The following is an 18837-nucleotide window of genomic DNA, read 5'->3' on the forward strand; positions in this document are numbered from 1 at the left end:
CTTCCGACTGAGCTTACTACATTCAGTATTCAGTTGTTCATTTTGAAGCAGTTACAGGAAACAGGTTCTCATTGAGGTTAGTGGTAAATACTGTTTATCAGAAATGTACTGCGCACAATAATAAGGTGACTATTTTGGGATTTTTGTCTGCAGATCCCTTTTAGATACAGCAGGAAATAATCGAACAAGAAGAGGCGGCGCTCGTCTTGTACTGTGGCTTGGAAACATGTATTCACTGAGCAGATGCAGTTTTAGAGTTTTAAATTGCACTAAACAAAGACCAATTCCTATGTTGACAAAAAGTTCTTCAAGCTGTGTTTGCTGCATTTTAAGATGTTGTATTGGTAAAATGGTCACCTATCTTTGTAGTTTGAATACACATATAGAGCCTGGTCATAAGGGTAACACAGCACTCCTGTGACAAAGACGTGCAGATCTTGGTCTTCATGCTGTGGTTGATTAGTGTAAGGGTAGATTTATGCTACTGTGACTAATATCATTGTATTACATAACATTATTGATTAAAATGTGGAAATGGGAAAAATCTTTATTAATCAAATAATCTGCAAGCATCACCATCACTACCACTTTTTTTGAGTAAATAAAGGCTTATTCAGACCAGCGTGGGAACAATGAAGTCTGTACTCTGGCTAGACCTAACTCTGACCAATCAGACCAGGAAAACTGCTATTTCACAGACAGTTCAGACTCACTGATTCCTATTATGTACTTGAGTGTGAAAGGCTGTGTTAATTCTGGCTGGCTCCCTTTCATCTGTACTTCGTTAATATGCGGAGGATCGGGAGAGGTAGAGGAATCTCAGGTCAGCACAAGCAGATAAGACAAGACAGTGTGCTGATCTAGGCAAGTAAGAAAGAATCTTTGTGAGAATGTGGTCACCACCTGGTTCTTTATCAGCAATTGGAGCAAGGTCAAAAAGATCACTTCATGTTATTCTTTTGCTAAGAATAGAAATTCAGCATGGCATGCAAATGCGAGAGAGAGTAAGAGACTGAAAAAAAGGCAGCATTATGAGCCTGGACTAGTCCAGAAAGCTCTGCCATCTGTCAATAAAAAAAAAAAAGTGAGGCTCAGTAATGACACTTTGACTGTTGATTGCAAAAATACAAACCTACTGGTTTGCTGGCAGCGTTCCTTTGCACATATGACTGAAACATTAATTAAATGACAAGCAAGAAGGTTTTATATGGAGGGGGGATATAAGAGCTATTAGGAATTGCCAAGATTCTTTCGCTAATCATCACAACAGCAGCAGTAACAACCTCGATCAGGACAGGATGTTAGCTGATTTAAAAATGAGAGGGAAAATTTTGGTCCGCTCTCCCATACAAAATAGTCCCAGTTCAAGATTATATCAGGGATACCTTGACTTTATTTTTTTTTTTTTAATGTTTTGAATCATGGCACAACAATCGGCTATATTGAGTTCAAACTGCTCACTTGGTAATGGGCTCTCTTCTCATTCAATCATTCTGTTGCTGGCTTATTTTTGTGTTTTCGGCCATTGTACCGTTGCACCATTCAAACCTTTCCTAAACTTCAGGTCAAAACATTTTTTTCAGCGAGCCCATGAAGGAAAGCCCCTCTTTCCTTCAGTTCGATCAGAGAGACTTTGCTGTTTGTTTAAAACATGCTACCAAGGCCTAGTTGAAGTTGTGGTGTGTTTCTCTTAGTACACCTATTCAGAGTTTTCCTTGTTGTGAACATGTGCTGTTCCATTACTCTTGGGTCCTTTAGAAATATTTATGTAGTTCTTTTTTCCCGGGGATGTACATCTCTACGTTTTCGCATAAAGCTGTGATCAAGTCATTATCTGGACTTTCTTGCAAGTCATGGACTCGGGCTTGAATACCACACATTCATGTAAGGTGATATAAAGCTTAAACTGACTGAAATCTCACATAAAAAGTCTTGTTCAAGGAATGTTCAAGGAAACTTTCCTCTCTTGCATACGTTCTAACAAATCAGTTTTCTGTAAATAGGTGCTCAGCTAGGGTTGTAGGGTGATTCTAGTAATGAGTGTTGTTATACTCTCCCAGGTTGTTTTAGTAAGTAACTGTATGGACCCTTTTGACCTTTTTATAGTCCCAGTTGTTTATTATTCAGCTTTACGTATTCCTCTGAGAGGTGCAAAGTGGACCGTGCAAGAAGAGTTTATGATTTCATGCATAGTGCCGTTACATGGAAGAGGGAGTCGCAGCGAAAACGGCACTCTGGGTACGGTTTCAGGTCATGTCTCTCTGGAGGGATGCTTGCCAGGAAAACACAAAGGGTAAATGGGGAATATAACAAGGAGATGAAGGACATGCCTGGCTGCCTCCATCCAGCATACCTTTGTATCTTTCTATCCTTCACAGTGTTTGAGGTCTTATGCAGAGTGTGTCAATATGAAGACAGTTTGTGACAGCCTGGGCTGAAATTGTTGGTTGTGTTAATGAAAAAAAGCCACAACTTGTGATCATCGCCACTAAAGGAGCACGAAGAATGTTCTATTCAAAACAGAAATGCAGTTAAACTTGGCGCAGAGGAATTGGGAACATCTGACCAATAACCTAGCATTCATTGAATATATAAATGACCAAAAAATAGGATTAAAATAGATCTTTCTCTTCATCTAAGATCTTTCACTGATATCGCCTTATGACTGCCAGGTCTGACAGTTATACAGAGGCCAAACCTTGAACTTGAATCAGCCATCATCATTACTGGGCTGTTTGCAAACTCGGCAGTCCCTAATGGTTCTAAATTAGCTCTTTACTGCAGCCATTCGATGGACTTGGCATAAGTGTGGTCAGTGGTACAGATTGATCACTCCTCTTTAATTACAGGGCTGACTCATTGCAAACTCTGCTCCACTCTGTCCGCTTTTTTCTTCTCTCGGATAATAATTTAATCCCTTTCAAGGCTTTCTCAAATTTGCATTCGTCTGTGCAAATTTGCTGGCGTGAATTCACATGGACATCAACTTTTGCAGGTATTTCGGTGATTACACGTTTAATACAAATAAGCAGACGACTGATTGCTGAATTGCCACGAAGCGGTTTGTCTTACTCATGTATTAATCAAACATGCAGCATTGGCAGTGGCTGCAGCTCAAGATTTAGGTAAAGACTAACTGTAAGATATAGCCAGTTCATTACTTTCATCATTTGAAAGCTTTCTTTGGGCCTGATTTGAGTGTGTGTTTTGATCCGGTGGCTTCAGATCATAAATGTCATAGTGGGTTCTAAGGAGCCTTTTATTTATTTCTGGGATAAATCCAAATTGCTCTGTCAAAACTCACATTCATTTACCTCATCTGATGCTTCATAAGTCTCAGGATTCATTTATGTGCTTCGCGTCGCTATAAATGTCTGACTACATGCCCTACCTTCTATCAGAGTGAGTGAAAACAGACAACGATGTCAGAAAAACATAGAATTCAGTGAGATCATTTACTGGTAGTGTATAATCAATTAGACCACAGCATATTGATGTGTAATTAACAGTGAAAAGCAGTAAGTCTGTCAGCTCCAACAGGGGCTTGAATAAACCCAGGGGATCATAAAGCTGCCTTTTGTCTCATGAAACATATGAATTATCCAAACACTGGACATAAAGCTTGAATTTATGTGATAGCATGCACTAGAGTTAGCTCGTGATGATCCTGCTGAGTTTTTAGGAAACCAGCACTGGGAGAAGTCCTCCAAAGCAGCCAATGAAATCTTGTGAGCACCCCAGCTTTCCAGGAGTGCGAGCAAGGAGGAAAAGCAATTTGGAGGCAAATGAATGAGAGAGCTCCACATAAGGTGGCTGGACGATGTAGGGGAGGGGAAGGCTGGCAACGTGTCAGCTGTGCTTCGGCGGACGTGTCCTGAACATCAATGTGATTCCTGACTTTCCTGTCTATTCCAGAAGAATACTTGCACAGGCTGCCTGTCACCCTGCCGCGACAGCTTGCAGAGTTTGTGAAAGAAAGATCAGGAAAAACAGAAGAGTAGAAGGGAGGAATACCCAGCGCAGGGTGGATACAAGAGACATGTGTGGCTCACTGGCCCAAATCACCGGCCCTCTTCAAGTGCTGTCATAGTACATCTGTTTGGAAGCAGAAGATCTTCAGCCATGACTGTGCACATGCATGAGACAGGAGAACAAGTAAGAGTGAATAAAAATGAAATGGAAAGGAAAATAAGAGAAACAAACAAAATGGCAGATTGCAGTTGCAAAAACAACAGCACAGCACTGATTTGTAGAAAATCCGTGGCGCCATGGTGGAAATATGAAATAATAAGTTGCTAGAAAAGAAAAAGAAGAGTAAAGAGAGTAAAGAGAGAGGTAGAGGAAGAAAGCAGCTGGACGCCAATGGGACAGTAAGGGGAGATGATCAAAAGGTGCAAAATTTTTGCTAAATTTTAATATGTACAGTGTAGAAACACAGCACGAGTCGGCATCATGATCTCTGCGAACACTGCCAAATAAAATGGAGGGAAGGAAGGATGAAGATGAGATGAGGAGTGGGTAGATGCCAGAGCTGTCAGAGATGTGCACTGCTTGCTCCGTCACAGCGCAGCCATGTGCAGCCCTAAGCTGCTCTCCACAGATTGGGAGGGTGCTGACATTGCTTCTCACCACCCAGCTGAGTTGTGCTCTATAATTACGTGTGTATTATGCATGTATGTTTGAATTTAAGGAGTGTGTGTGTGTGTGTGTGTGGGGGGGGGGGGGGGGGGGGGGGGGGGGGTTAGGCAAGGTCGAAATCCAAGTTCCAACTCACAGTTAAAAGTAAAAACTTTTCATTCAAAATTTCTGGCAGTTATCAGCCCTTGTTGTTATATTTTCTTAAGCCAATCATTAGTTTGCTGACAAGAATTACAGTCAACTGAAGAAAACTGACTCACTGAGTAGTGCGGTGCATTCAAATTAGCTCAGCACCTGTACACAGTCGGTGCTGTTGTTTCGCGGCACACGAATTCATGTCATTTCTTCTCCTTCTGTTCAAATGCTGAGAAGGAAAAAAAAAAACCCAACAAAAAAACCAAACATCCTACATGCAGCCTGTCTGCCATAATCGCACACCTGCTCACTGCCTCTGATACCATAGATGTAGTTATTGTCCCATCTCATGTTGCAGAAAAGGCAGTGTAATGTGAATGTTACAGTCAAGTTTTCTCCCAGAATGACTGCCGTTTAGGACACCTTATCTCTCATTATACTACTGAGATGCTTGGCTAGGCTTAAATTACCTTTTGTAAAAGACAAATTGGTTACTTACAAGGAAATCTGCAAAGAATTTAATAAGGGTTCCTCAAAATGTGGCTCAAACAGCAGTATCCGGTAAAAAGGATACTGATATGGCTGACTTCGGTGACTGTAACTTTAACCTTTAATGAAAAAACGAAGAATCAAAATCTTAATAAAAGAAAGATCACGTGCAACTAATACAGAAAATACAGGTCTTCTATATAAGCTTTCACTTGCCCTTGGACTTACTGAAACATACTTCAAAGGCAGCACTTGAAGCTAAAATGCACATTAATAAACTATTTGTGATAATTTGTGTTTTTTTAGGACGAAAACTTCTAATTCTATAGTAGCTTTCTTGTCTTTTCTTTTCTTTTTTTTTAGCCCTGCCCTCAAAGTTCATTTCCATTACTAAAAAGATGGCAGTGTGATCCTTGAGAAATAATGAATTCAGACTTATCCACAGAAATGGCTGATTCAGCTTTGGCAGTTGAAAACAACAATAACAAAAGATACCCTTGGGCTTTTGTGTACATGAATATTGTTGCTGAAGCATGCGCCCAAAACATTAACAATGCAGGAAAGGGAAAACAAATATCTTGCACACAATGGTTCATTCAAATGGCGTGCTATCAATTATGTTTGTCAGACGACCAGCGTAATATTGTATTTATGAATGCTTTTCATTTCCAAAGATCTTCTGCGGGGGCTTTGAATTTCAACCGCTGCACCAACTGCACATTGGTTCTTCCAGAAGTCAATCAACCACATATGGTTTAATTGTAAATGTAAATGTTGAAATGCTGATGCGCAAATATGCAAGATTAATAACAGAGCTTATATTAGGAGAAAAAAGGTCAAAAATGTATCTTATTGCACAATCAGACAACTATTTAAGCGTAACTAGATAAACCGTACAATAAAGGGTTGCCACAATACTCACATTTCAAACTTGATACCAGCACTTGGAAAGATATTCAGTACTATTATCAACACATGCAAAAAACAGAAAAGGCAAAACAGATGTGACGGATACCAATCCTTGCACGGCTCTATAGCCATGTTAATTTCCTGTGCTTTTGGTGGCTTGCCACCATGTTTTTGTTGCCGATCAAATAGAGCTGTTAAGGTAGGCTGTTGCATTTTCTGTCTAGCTGCTGGTAGACTATTCTCTGCTTCAATCTGTTACATTAAAAGAAACACAGCACCCCAGTCTTTCTTCATAAAGGTCGGGGTGCCAGTCTTGAAGCTGCTTCGCTGAGTCTGTTGCGCTACTGTTTGAGTGCTCAGCTGATAGTGAGAGGAGGGGCTCTGTGCCTGCCTGTCTGCACCACTGCTGTGTGAAGCTGTGTGTCAGCTGGAGGAGGCGACGGCAGCAGCACTGGTATCAATACTGTTACAAATGAGTATGTGATCCCATAGTTCTTTTCAGTATCCGTTTAGCATCTGAGTACCAATTTTTTGACATTATTCGGTACATATGATACATAATAAACAAAAGTTAAGAACTGTGATATCCAGAGACACCGGTGTTACACAACAAGTGATGCAACATTTCTGAATGGGGGGGATTATTGTCTACTACACAAAAAGCTTTGTAACTCTTTTTTATTTCCTCCAGATAACGTCGACATCTTAAAAAAATCTCCTGTTTTTATATCCATGCTTCAAGCCAAAAAATAATCTCATCAAGGTTAATGGATGATCAAAAAAAATACTTGAGAATAGCCGGTGATGATAAATGAAAAATATTGGGCCTAATGGCCAGGCATTTTTTTTTTTTTTTATCTTTTGAGTTTATCTTTAGTAAATTTTAATTAACAGCCAACAGTGAACAGTGTACCAAAAGCTCTCTGTTTGAGTTTACAAATTAACTGTGTCCTTTTAAGACAGGATTCAAAATTAAGAGAACTAACTAATTAAAGGAATTCAAGGCTGTCCATTAAGTAGGAAAGATTCATTAAGTGACTGGGGAAAAAAGGAGTGAGTAAATGCAGATGGTGACAAAAAAAACCCACTTAAAATAAAGACTAAAATGTCTGTCAATAAATGGCACTACAATTCATTAAAAGCATATTTCTTTTGTGTAAAGAATTACCACAATCCAGTTAATTTAAAATCAACCAAACACCTTAGATAAGTTTTTCAGCCAAAGACCTTAATCAAACAACAGTGATCCCACTTCCTTTCATTCCACCGGTCCCCAACCAAAGGTAGAAAGTTTAGAGCAAAGGTCTGGAGAGGTGCCAACTAGCTGCAAGGGATATAATTAGCCTCAGGGGTCTTTTTTGGACCTGAAACCCTCCATTCTCTTCCTTCATGACTAATTCACAAGACCTTGATTCTCCTTTGGCATCTGAGAGTAAGCCTGCAAGCCATGCAAACTCTTATCCATTTAGTTGCCAAAGCTTTTCGATGAAGGGACTTCATTACCGTTTATAAATGTTGATGTAGTCAGTCTTTTTTAACTTCCTAACTCTTCCTTACTCTTCCCCATTTAATTATTGGCTGAAATGAATAAGAGTGAAGTAAAGGCTTTCGCTCCGTTTTCTAGTGAATGGGTGGGTTGTTTACACGTGTATTTTTTACAAGGCCAAACTCAGTGAAAAGAAAAGAGAAAAAAAGACAGAAAACTTGAAACATGCAACTTTATTCTTTAGCAGCATGAATATTCGTGTTCTGTGTTTCCAAAGATATCAAAGTTAAGTGTTGAGAAGTTACTCTGACATGGCACATGGATGTATATGGGCTGAAACTGAATTATAAAAGATGGAGAGGAGAGCTTTAGATTTATTCTGCTGTCAATTTGGAAATGGAAGACTTTGTGTGTGCGTGTGTGTGTGTGTGCACTGGTGGGTGTGAGGATGCATTTAAGCATAATGCATATATGCCTATGTGCCGTATTTGTGTCTGTGTGCGCGCATATAGGCATGTGTGTGGCCGTAGCTGCTTTCCAAGTTGATAGACACACTCTGTCACCGCTGGCAAGTAATTGACAGCTAGGAGTTTGCAGTGACACAGGCCTTGCATATATTTCCTCCATTACCTTGTGTGTAGATCAGCCTGGAGTTCTCCCTGGCAGCGCATTGTGGAGTCATTGAGCTTGGCAGGGGATTAAACAAACACCTACCATTCAGGCTCATGGGGAGGTATGATAAACTCTCTCGCTCTCAATAAATCAAATACGAATAAAGGTGTTCCCTTTCTCGTAGCTTATTAGCTAAGATAATACAGTTCACCCAAATGCTGCACTTCCTTGTTGCCGTGTGATGCTTACGGTTGAAATTTCAGGGTTAGTAAATAGTGCTTTATTGCTTTAATTTACTTGGAATATGCCAAGATTTGACCACATGGAGTACAGTGGGGGGTGAAATAAAACTGAAAGTAGAAAAATATTTGCATCCACTGCTTATGGCAATTGTGTGCTCCCATATGAGCATCCTTTCACTGAAGGCAGCTTTTACCTAGAAAATTTCCAAGGCCACTAAGGCTAAACAAAGTGGTGTTTAGAATCATATTAAAGAAATAAGACATAATCATAAAGAAAAGCTGGCAGCACAAGAATATTAAAAGTAATGCATTTTTTTTAAAAGAAAAAAGAGAAAAAAAATGGTAAATTAAAAACAAATACAAATTAATAAAGATTATAAAGGAAGAGAAGGAAGAAATGATAAAACACTATAAAAGACACCAAACAAATAACTCAAAGTGGAAGCAAAGAGAAAGCCAGCGTATAAAAATATGTCTTTAGAGGGATTTAAAAGGCGATAAAGAGCTCGCCAATCTGATCTCCTCACTGAGGTTGTTCCAAAGAGTGGATGCCCTGATAGAAAAGGCTCAGTCACCCTTGGTCCTCAGCCGAGATTGTGGGATGGCCAGCGCAGCCTTGGCTGAGAACCTCAGGTTACGACCGGGCGCACACAGCGTCAGAAGATCTGAGACATACTTTGGTGTGAGCCCAGAGCTGGCCTTGAAAAACATTATTAAAATCTTAAGATCAGTTAATATTAATAGGTAATGTTAAGGTTCAAAATTGAGGAGGGAGAGTACAAACCACCCATGGTCCAGAAGGTCTTGGTCAAACAATGATTTTAATGAATACACACGTGCGGGAAGACAACTCTGTACGCAGACAGCAATTGAGCTTCGACTTAATCAAAGCATAAACAGATATTTTATAGCATCAGGGTTTGATTTACTGACGCCCCTTCATGCGTCACAGACAGGATATATACACATACGTCAAATCAAAACCACAACGACTTTTAACCCAGAAGATCATCTTCTATTTTCATGGCTGGTACTTTCCGTTCTTGTCTTAAAGTAAATTGTTCCTCTTTCTTGCCGAGACAACAAGGACGGTTCCTCTTTTACCGAGACACTTTTGCAGTTACAACCAGACATGACTAATCTCTCCTCTAAATAAATCTAACTCATGTGTGTGTATGTGTTGACCTCACATGCTCTTTCTCAATTCACCTGTTGCACTTTTGACCTTTCACTAGACCAGAAGCTCACTGAGACTATGTGTATGTCTTCTACTAAATAAATGTTTTAACCAAGAACCTCTACTAAAACCTTAATATAAAATGATCTGATATATAAGTGTTTTGTAAGCATGTATTGCAATTCCTTCTATGGCTCCAAGTCACTTGCACAATAGATTGTCCGGACATCGCGCCGAACAAAGCTTCCGACCCCCAATTAATTGACCGAGCTCCAACTCTTTAATAAGCACAGATATGCATTGTGTATAAAATAGTCATAACTGCTTAAGGCCTTCTTAAAGCTATCTGTTACATTGTTAAAGCCTCGTCTTAGCCTGCTGCTCAAAATAACTTTCACTTCTGCAAAACTCTCCAAGCCTGTTTCCTGTCCTGTTACTTTTAGCCTTTCTGAAAGACACACACTGTTCAACCCCTGAATGCAATATAAACTCCAGATTATATTATTAATGCAATGGTAATGATGACAATTATTTAACAATAGCAGTAAAATAATTTCCCTGCTCCACAGTAACCAATAAAACTATTTATTTATTTATTTTAGTTTTGTGTCTGACTGCTGCACATGGACAAGCTTGACAATGTTGATTCAGACATGTATAAAAATGTATTATAGTTTAATTGTAATATTAGCATGTATAACTGCCTCTAGATTTCATTTGGTTACAATTTGATTGTAGAGCAACAAACTTTTTCAAACACAGGGAAGAAAGGGAAGTTTAGACATGGGTCCCAGCCTTGTGTGAACATAAAGTGATTTGGCTGAAATTTGTCAGAGATTATTTTTTATACATTCAACTTATAGCATTGTATTTATATAATTAATAATTATTAGTAATTAAGATATTATCATTATTATTTTTGAATAAGTCAGTGATCATTTTAACATATGGTGCCACTAAAAAAAGAAATAAAATATAAAACACAACTTCCCAAAAAAAACCAAAAAAATCCAAGAAAAACCAAAACACCCAAAACATCTTTACTTTGTCTCTGTAAACACAAATCCACAGAGCTAGAGAGTCGGTCCTTAAAAGCCTGCTTGTGGAAAAAATGATGAGGGGAAAAAAACTTTTAGCCTTGAGTAGCATGCTATCCCTGGCTCACTTGGTTCTCCGTCGCTGAACGTCTGCCTGAACCATGCACACAGTGAAAATACTGCCCAAAACAGCACAACCATAAAACACAGCAAAATCTGTTTTTTTTTTTCTTTTTGTTTTGTTTTATTTAAACAACTGAAAAATTGCCAAACAGCAGATGGAGCTCCTCTATTGGTCACAAGTTATTTTGGAGCATTTTTACTTCTTTCCAGTTGTTGAGTGCAGCAGAGCCCATGCCAGATGTTAACAAGCCAGCTAGCTAGCATTACCCAGCATGGTCTTCAGTGGTGCCATTTTTACAAATAGGGATTTATTAGTTTTTGGACTAATTTATGCCTCAACCGAATACTGTGTTCCAGTAATGTGTTGAAAAGAGCCGTGGATTACTAATTGTTCCAAAAAGTTGAATCAACCTTTTGGGGATTTTCTTACCTAGATGATTGAGCATGCATCAAAACATTACTAATTGTTATTATATATTAATGAGTGAGTGATTAAAACTGTGACTGAGTTAATATAGACCTTTTTCTCCATACTCTAGACCAGGGGTCTCAAACTTAAATGAGCTGTGGGCCACTGCTGGCACTGTCATCTCATTGGAGGCCCTCTTTAGTGTTCAAGTAGTACCAAAAAAACAAACAAACAAACAAACAAACAAACAAACAAACAAACAAACAAACAAACAAACAAACAAACAAACAAACAAACAAACAACCACAAATATATCTGAAAATGTAGTGTTTTGTTTGTGTTTTTACATTTCAATTATTGTTTAACAACACAAAACTACAAACGTGAACGCAATTTTTTTTCTCACTCTTAACTGAAGCCTTTCATTGAACTACCAAATAAACAAGTTGTTACTCTCTTTCTGGCCGGACACGTGGCAGCACCTCTGCTATCATTTTGTTCGTATTTAACAAAATAAAAATGCAGACATAAGTGTACACATTAGCTAACTAACACAACCAATCCCTCAACATGTTTGCACTCTCTGCTCATATTAAATCATTTGTTGCTTTTTAAAGAACTTATTTTAACACTGCACTCGACAACAAACACGTGTACCCTAACAAAAAAGTAACTTCAAGGGCCAAATCGCATTATATTTCTTCACGTCAATATACGGCCCGCACTAGTTGTGATGTGGGCCGCAAGTGGCCCCCGGGCCACGAGTTTGAGATTCCTGCTCTAGACTGTAGAACCTTTCAGTGGGAGGCCAGTGTTATGATTCAATAAAGTTGCTTGAAAAGCCAAAGTGGAAGTTTAATGTAGGAGAATCATGCATTAAAATGGGTTTTGCGTCCAGCAATAACATCTTGAATTGCCTGTCGGGCTTTTTTTCTTTTTCCCCTAATGTCCCCTGAGTGTGAGGTCTGATTGCAAAGTTTCTAAGAAAGTCTCGATGTTAGAGCATCTGAACTTTCAAAGATGTAAGCATGCACCCTAAAAAGGAAAGCAGTAGATGATGGGAAAAGTGCAGTCACACCAGACATTTTAAACTCTGAAGAAGTATCCATAATTATTCACTTATATCCATTTGCAGGGAGGGGGCTTGTGCTGCCAGAGAAACATTATGCTGCAATTTGTCTCCCCCTCTCTCATTTTCTCTTTCTGTTTTCTCCCCTACAAAATCGTTAGTTTCACTTTTCATTAGGCTGGATCAATATGGCGGATGAGTTGCTAGTGGTGAGGAGCGGGCGTCAGACATCCCACAAATTCCCCACTCTTTTCACTCATTCCTTCCTTCGCTCTCTTGCTCTGCCACCGACTTGAGTTATCTATTCAGCACTCACCTACTGAGGAAGGTTAAGGGAAGAACGCTTGAAAGACCCAGGTAAGAGACGTGAGCCAGAGGTTGGACTAGAGCTACCCAATAAGGCAGAAATGAAAACACTGAATGATAACCCAATAAAGTTTAATTAAGAGCCTGTCACCTCTCAAGCTTATGGTAATAATGGAAATGAAGGCTGCATGCTGAGGAAGGAAATTAAAGTGGAAATAAGGTTCTGTAAAAGTTTCGTCATATTGACACCGTCTGCCAAATGGGAAAAAGTTATCACGGATTCCTGATTCCCTTTCAAAAGCTTAAATAAAGGATCTTTTCTGTTCAAGATTTGCAACATCATTTTTTATCATGTTTTGGAAAACATCACATGAAATATCAGTTTTGAGTTGTTGCTGGAAAGTGGGAAGAAAAAAAACAACCCTAAAACCTTTTTAAGCATTGAATTTGTTAGTGTTGCTTTGAGCTCTGGTGGTGCTTCTATCCAGTGCTCAAGAATACTGGGATTTAATACATGTATACTGTTATTACACTATTGTATCAAATAATTGGAACAAAGGTGTTTACTTTGTTCTACACATTTCCCTAAGTTAAGAACTGATAGTTGACAGATTAAAAAGAGAGAAGCCAGTGCTTTTTTTTGCTTTTTTTCCACAAGCCATTTGCAATCCGGTGATTGGAGCCTGCTGGCACTGGTACAGTGGGTTTGTTTGGAGTTGCCGTGTGCTCAGTGTTGACTTACCCAGAACAGTGAGGCGGGCAGGACGGGACCTCATGGCAGCCTGAACTGCCTGGCACTCAAACACTGCATCATCCGTCAGTTCAACACGCTGGATTCGCAAATGATGCTCCCCTGAACCATGGTCGCCAATCACTGTGTAACGAGGGTAGCCTGCAGTGCAAACACATTTGTCCATTTGAAAATGAAAATACTGTGCACTCGCCAAAAGCAAGATGATAAAATGATTATTTCTTAAAGCTTTTAATAACAAAATCATTTTGTAAAAAAAAGGAAGAAAAAAGAAAATGCTGCTTCGTTACCTTTCACAGTTCAGCCATTTACATATTAACTTTAACTGAGCTGCAAAAGCATGTAATTTAGATAACAGAGAAACTGATTTTACAATGACTTTATAGGTGAACATAGCTTGAATGTTAATTTGTTACTTTACTCACAATGCATTTTCATACATGTCCATGTTTTTACAGCACTCCTGCCAATTTTAAGGAGTAGCTGTAGCATTCAGGATAATGATTTTTCTTTTTTTTTACTTCAGCTATAAACAGGAATTAGTTTGACTTGTTCCAGCAAAGCTTTCTGAAATGATTTACAGCTTAATAAGGGAAGAATGGAGAACAACATCCAAGAGACATGGACATTTTGCACAAGTCAAGAGAGATGGTTTCAAAGAAATCGCCCTCAACTATTATCGAAATGTGCACTGCGAGTTTTTAGCGGCACGCGTCCCTCGATGGGGTTAGATGAGCAAGAAGAAGAATGAGTTTAACTGGGCGGCTCTGTGGGGTATTCCGCATGCTTTTGGATTTGCTCGTTTCCTAAGATAGATTCTCTTTATTTTTCATGCTCCATATTTTTAATTACTGTGGATACAGTGCTTGGAAAACACGGGGAATGTGTGTTTATACAAATTAAACTCCCACAAATGCGAGTAACTTCCAGCTGAGAACTGCTTTTTCCTCCAGTAGCGCTTATAGAAATATAATTGATGAACCTTGAGGAGTGAATTGGAGAGTTTTACAGGGGAACAACGGCACTCCAAACACTGTGTATTGCAACAGGAAACTTCACACTTTCTGCTCACATACTCAGAATTTTTGTTCCAAAAAAAATAAGTTTTGGTTTCTTACCAAAAGATTTTTGGGAACAAAATATGGATTTTCCGATAACAACCACCTTATAAGTTAAGTTCACTTCAGCGATCCCTCAGAATCACTATAAAGGGTTTGCTCTCTGATTATATGTTTTACTAACCACAGGGAACATAACAGACTGGGCAGCCTTATAACAGCTTTTAAGTCCTTGAATTTGTCTAGTGCAAAAGCCCATCGTATGCTCAAAGTCCAATTACTGATGGTTGCTTCATTGAATCCAGTAGCCTTTAATAGAGCATGAAGTGGGCCTCATTATATGCTGGTGGGGTGAGTTACAGCCGATTAAACTACTCTCTGCATTTCATCTTCCAACATGTAGCTTTTAATCTTGTGGGCCTATACACTGGGAAGAACAAAGGACAAAAAAATGCCTAAGTATAAGCAGTACAACCAGGCAGAGGACACAGGAGAAGTTTAAAGACGTGGCACGCTAACCAAGATGACCAAAATGCCACCAGCTACTGTTCTGAGGGAATACTTAGAATGCAGTTGATAAATGTCTTTTTTCTTTCAGTTTCATATGGAGGAATGGCAGTAAAAAAAAATGCTGTACATACAGTTAACACAGGCCCAATCACAAGTAAAAGCTCCCGTGAATAGTATTAATAACCACTGCCTGAAAAGGCGCTTTCTACTTTTCCACACTCAGGAAAAAAATTGTAAAAAAAACAGAAGCTTAAATGAAAGGATGCACCATTATGTTCACAAGGTCACCCAGAGACCCATTTTGCTTCAGTTTTATGTTCACTGATGAGATTCAAAGCAATAGTGCCATTTTGGATCACAAGGGTAATGATCATTGCACAAATCTGAATTATGTGACCTTGAGTTGACTGCAGACTACACAGCCGAGCCTTAACTGCACCCGGGAAACAAGATGCACTTCACAACTTCGCTTTGCTGGTCTTAATTGTGGCAAGGTACGAGGCATGCAAATTTCTGTTACGCAAACAGATGATCTTGCCAATTACCTCATCTGTGCCTCTGGCAAACTAAGAATAATTTCGCTATGTGAGGACATGGCTCCGTTCCAGTTTCATCTCCGTGCATCAGCCGAATCCGAAAGGAATACAATTTGCATTTGCCGTGGATAGTAAATGACAAGAATGTGTCTAATTTCCAAACAGTATAAACATGCTGAAATGTGTTTTTGTCATCTCATAAGCACCTTGATCATGTATTTTGCCAATGTGACTGAAGTTATACTGACACACATGAAGACTGATCACCTCGGCACATGTGACGCGGGTCATTGATCTTAGATCTCGGGGAATTTCAAAGACACCGCGCGTTACCCAAAGCAAACAATGTAAAATAGGCCCATTAAGGAGTAATGAATCCATCAGAGGAGAATGGATTTGTCTTCGGGCCGAATCAATGGTGACCATGCGCGTGCGTGTGTGCGTGTAACTATACAGAGACTTGAGGCGTGGCCTAGTGATTTATGGCGTTTACCTAGAGCACATTTCACACAGTGTAAGCACTGGGGGATAGAGAAAGGTTTTGCTGCATCTGTGAACAGATGACCGGAGTGTTCAATTTGATCTCATGAGAGGCAGGAGTAGCACCTGCTCGCATCTAAAGGTCTGCCATCAGTCTCTTCTCAAGAAAGCGTCCTCCTGGAGTATATCCACAAGTGCAAAACGTATATAAACACTTCCCCGTCCATCTCGCTCTGCGTGCACACCGGGAGAATTCACTTATAGCCGCTCTGCCCATTGTCGCCGTCAAATTGTGCAGCAGTTACATATTCATGGCATTGACTGGCGTGTGGAGCTGCTGTGGGGCTACTTCACTTTTCTTTAATTAGAGTGGAAAAGCATGGCACAAAAGGGAATGAAGAGGAAATTCAGGGACAGATAGGAATCATTGGCTTTTGTGCTATGATTTCTCGCACTGAATGGTGAAAGAGTTCTCTCAGTTTAATCACTGCTCCTGTGAATGGAAACAGGTCCCAGGCGGAGCACGCTGCCAACGCAGCTTCTTTCTATGAATACCCAAGCAGACCTATATTATTGAAATGCTCCATGCAACATTTGATTCGTCGCACTTTTTATGTATACAGCTGCCAATTTCCTTTCTTTGTGTACATCTTGCAATGATGTACCATCACTCGTTTACTTCTGCATGCGTTACTTGTTTAGGTAGGCAGGAGCAGCAAAAAAAAAAGAAAAAGAATAAAAAAGGGACAGCTGTGGAGTACTTTATTTTGAAAAAGTGTCATCTGCTTCAATAGGAGGCACTCAGCTCCTGTCCGTATCGCTGGGTTGATTTCAGCAACCTTTCCTCCCCCGACAGGAATCTATTCCTCCTTTATATGAAACTGTGCACATTTTTAAACTCTCAAACTCTACACATCGGGCCTGATCATTCACCCAAACAACAGGAAGAAGAGAGCTGATGGAGAAGGTCAGAGTTTCTACATCCTGCCCGTGGCTGGGAAATTATTTACAGATGCGTTGTTAAAGAGTGATCTGCTGCAGTTCTCCTCGGTGTGACGACCCGACGTTCTCTCTTTCCTCTTTTCTCCACCTTACTCCGACTTTGCCCATTCTTGAAATGAGATTTCATCTTGATCGTCTTGTCTTGTTAAATCAATAAAATAGAAGAGGATAAACATCTCTGCTCCACTCTGACCCTAAATAAAATTGTGCTCCCTCTTACTCCCTCTCTCTTCCATTCTATCTCCAGCAATCATAAGTACTTTCCCTGTCTGCCTCCTTTTCCTCCAAAGAAGACTGTGGGACTATTGTTTACAGCTACCTCTCAGCCTCCCCTGTGCCTGATAAGGACCTGAAGAGAGAATAAGATGGCTTTACTGGGGCTCTGTCAGCCACTGAGGTTTAATTACAAACCGCGCTGGTGACAGGAAAAGGCCTTTAAAGAGCGTTTGCTAAAGGTCAGAGGGTAGAGGACCTCAAATCTGTAGAGCAATACATATTTAATCGCCGGTGATCACGAGAGACATTTGTGTTTTGAAAATGGCCACAGTTGGATATTGTGACACTGTGCCGCGAATCGCAATTAACTCCGATTTCTCAGTGGTCACAGAGCAGACGTGCACGAGGTAAATTAGACAGCTCTAAAATAAAGACTGTGCCCTCTGAACGGATAATTGGAGGTGAGCTTCCCTCCCTCCAAGACATCTACAGGAAGCGGTGCCTGAGGAAAGCGGGGAGGATCATCAAGGACTCCAGTCACCCCAGCCATAAACTGTTCAGACTGCTTCCATCAGGAAGGAGGTTCTGCAGCATCCGGTCCCGTACCAGCAGACTGAGAGACAGCTTTTTCCATCAGGCCATCAGACTGCTGAACACGTCATAGACACCTCAGCTTCACTACTGGAACTTCAACATTATGCACTCCACACTGTATATAAATGCCACTTGTTTTGCACATATTCAACTCTGTATATTTTATATATTTTATTATTATTATTATTATTATTATTATTATTATTATTATTATTATTATTTTATTTTATTTTTTTACTATTTAATTTGTAAAAATGTGTATACACACACACACACACACACACACACACACACACACACACGTAGGAAAATATTTAGTATACACATCCAGAAATGCATACACTATTATATATTGTACATATATTTATTAGTTTCAGGTTGGCCATTCTTGTATTTTGCTCGTTTGTGTTGTTGTGTTTGCACATCTCTGTTGCTTGTGGGGCTCGCACACAAGAATTTCACTCGCATGTGCTGTGCCAGTGTGCCTGCACATGTGATGTGACAATAAAAAGTGATTTGATTTGATTTGATTTGATTTGATTTAAAGAGTAATGCATCCCGCTGCGGACGGAGCCCTGCGTAAACATTCAAATGAATGTTTCGTGAGAATTTTATGAACCTTTCAATAAATAATGCAACAGCGACATGGTGTTGCAGGGTTTTCTTATCCAGCAGCTTTTGCGCTTCAAAAGGTTGTTCAGGTTTATTGAAAGGAGCGATGCGTTTCCTTGAAATTCATCAAGGTCGCCAGCACACAAAGCTTTGATTGGTTTGACAACAGGCTACTAAGTGACAGTGCAGTAGTCACTTTTGCACTAAATTAAACAATTAAGACAATTATGCACGAGGTGCAGTGTAATTAGAGGACACCAGGTACTCTTCAAAAAGCCATTTAGAAGCCTGAAGCACCAACAAAGACCAGGGCAACAACTCATTTCGTGCTGCAGTTGGTTTGAAACTATGAAAGATTCAACTTTGCATGTAACAGAGTGACATAAATGAGTTCTTTTTGCTCGTTCATGCTGAGTGATACAATTAGTGCACTTGCAATTCTTGAT

General features: G+C 39.7%; 1 protein-coding gene across 1 annotated transcript in view; it reads right to left on the minus strand.

The window, feature by feature from the left end:
* Window positions 1–18837, minus strand: part of kirrel3b (kirre like nephrin family adhesion molecule 3b) — a 181900-nt gene that overhangs the window by 50724 nt on the left and 112339 nt on the right. The window contains exon 4 of the mRNA XM_085370360.1: window positions 13375–13524. Coding sequence (XP_085226486.1) covers window positions 13375–13524 — 150 coding nt within the window. The remainder of the gene's footprint in view (window positions 1–13374; window positions 13525–18837) is intronic.

This window comes from Diplotaxodon limnothrissa, linkage group LG14 (genome assembly GCF_057381915.1).
Source record: "Diplotaxodon limnothrissa isolate DT_005_m linkage group LG14, D_limnothrissa_male_GT1.1, whole genome shotgun sequence".
Classification (NCBI taxonomy): domain Eukaryota; kingdom Metazoa; phylum Chordata; class Actinopteri; order Cichliformes; family Cichlidae; genus Diplotaxodon; species Diplotaxodon limnothrissa.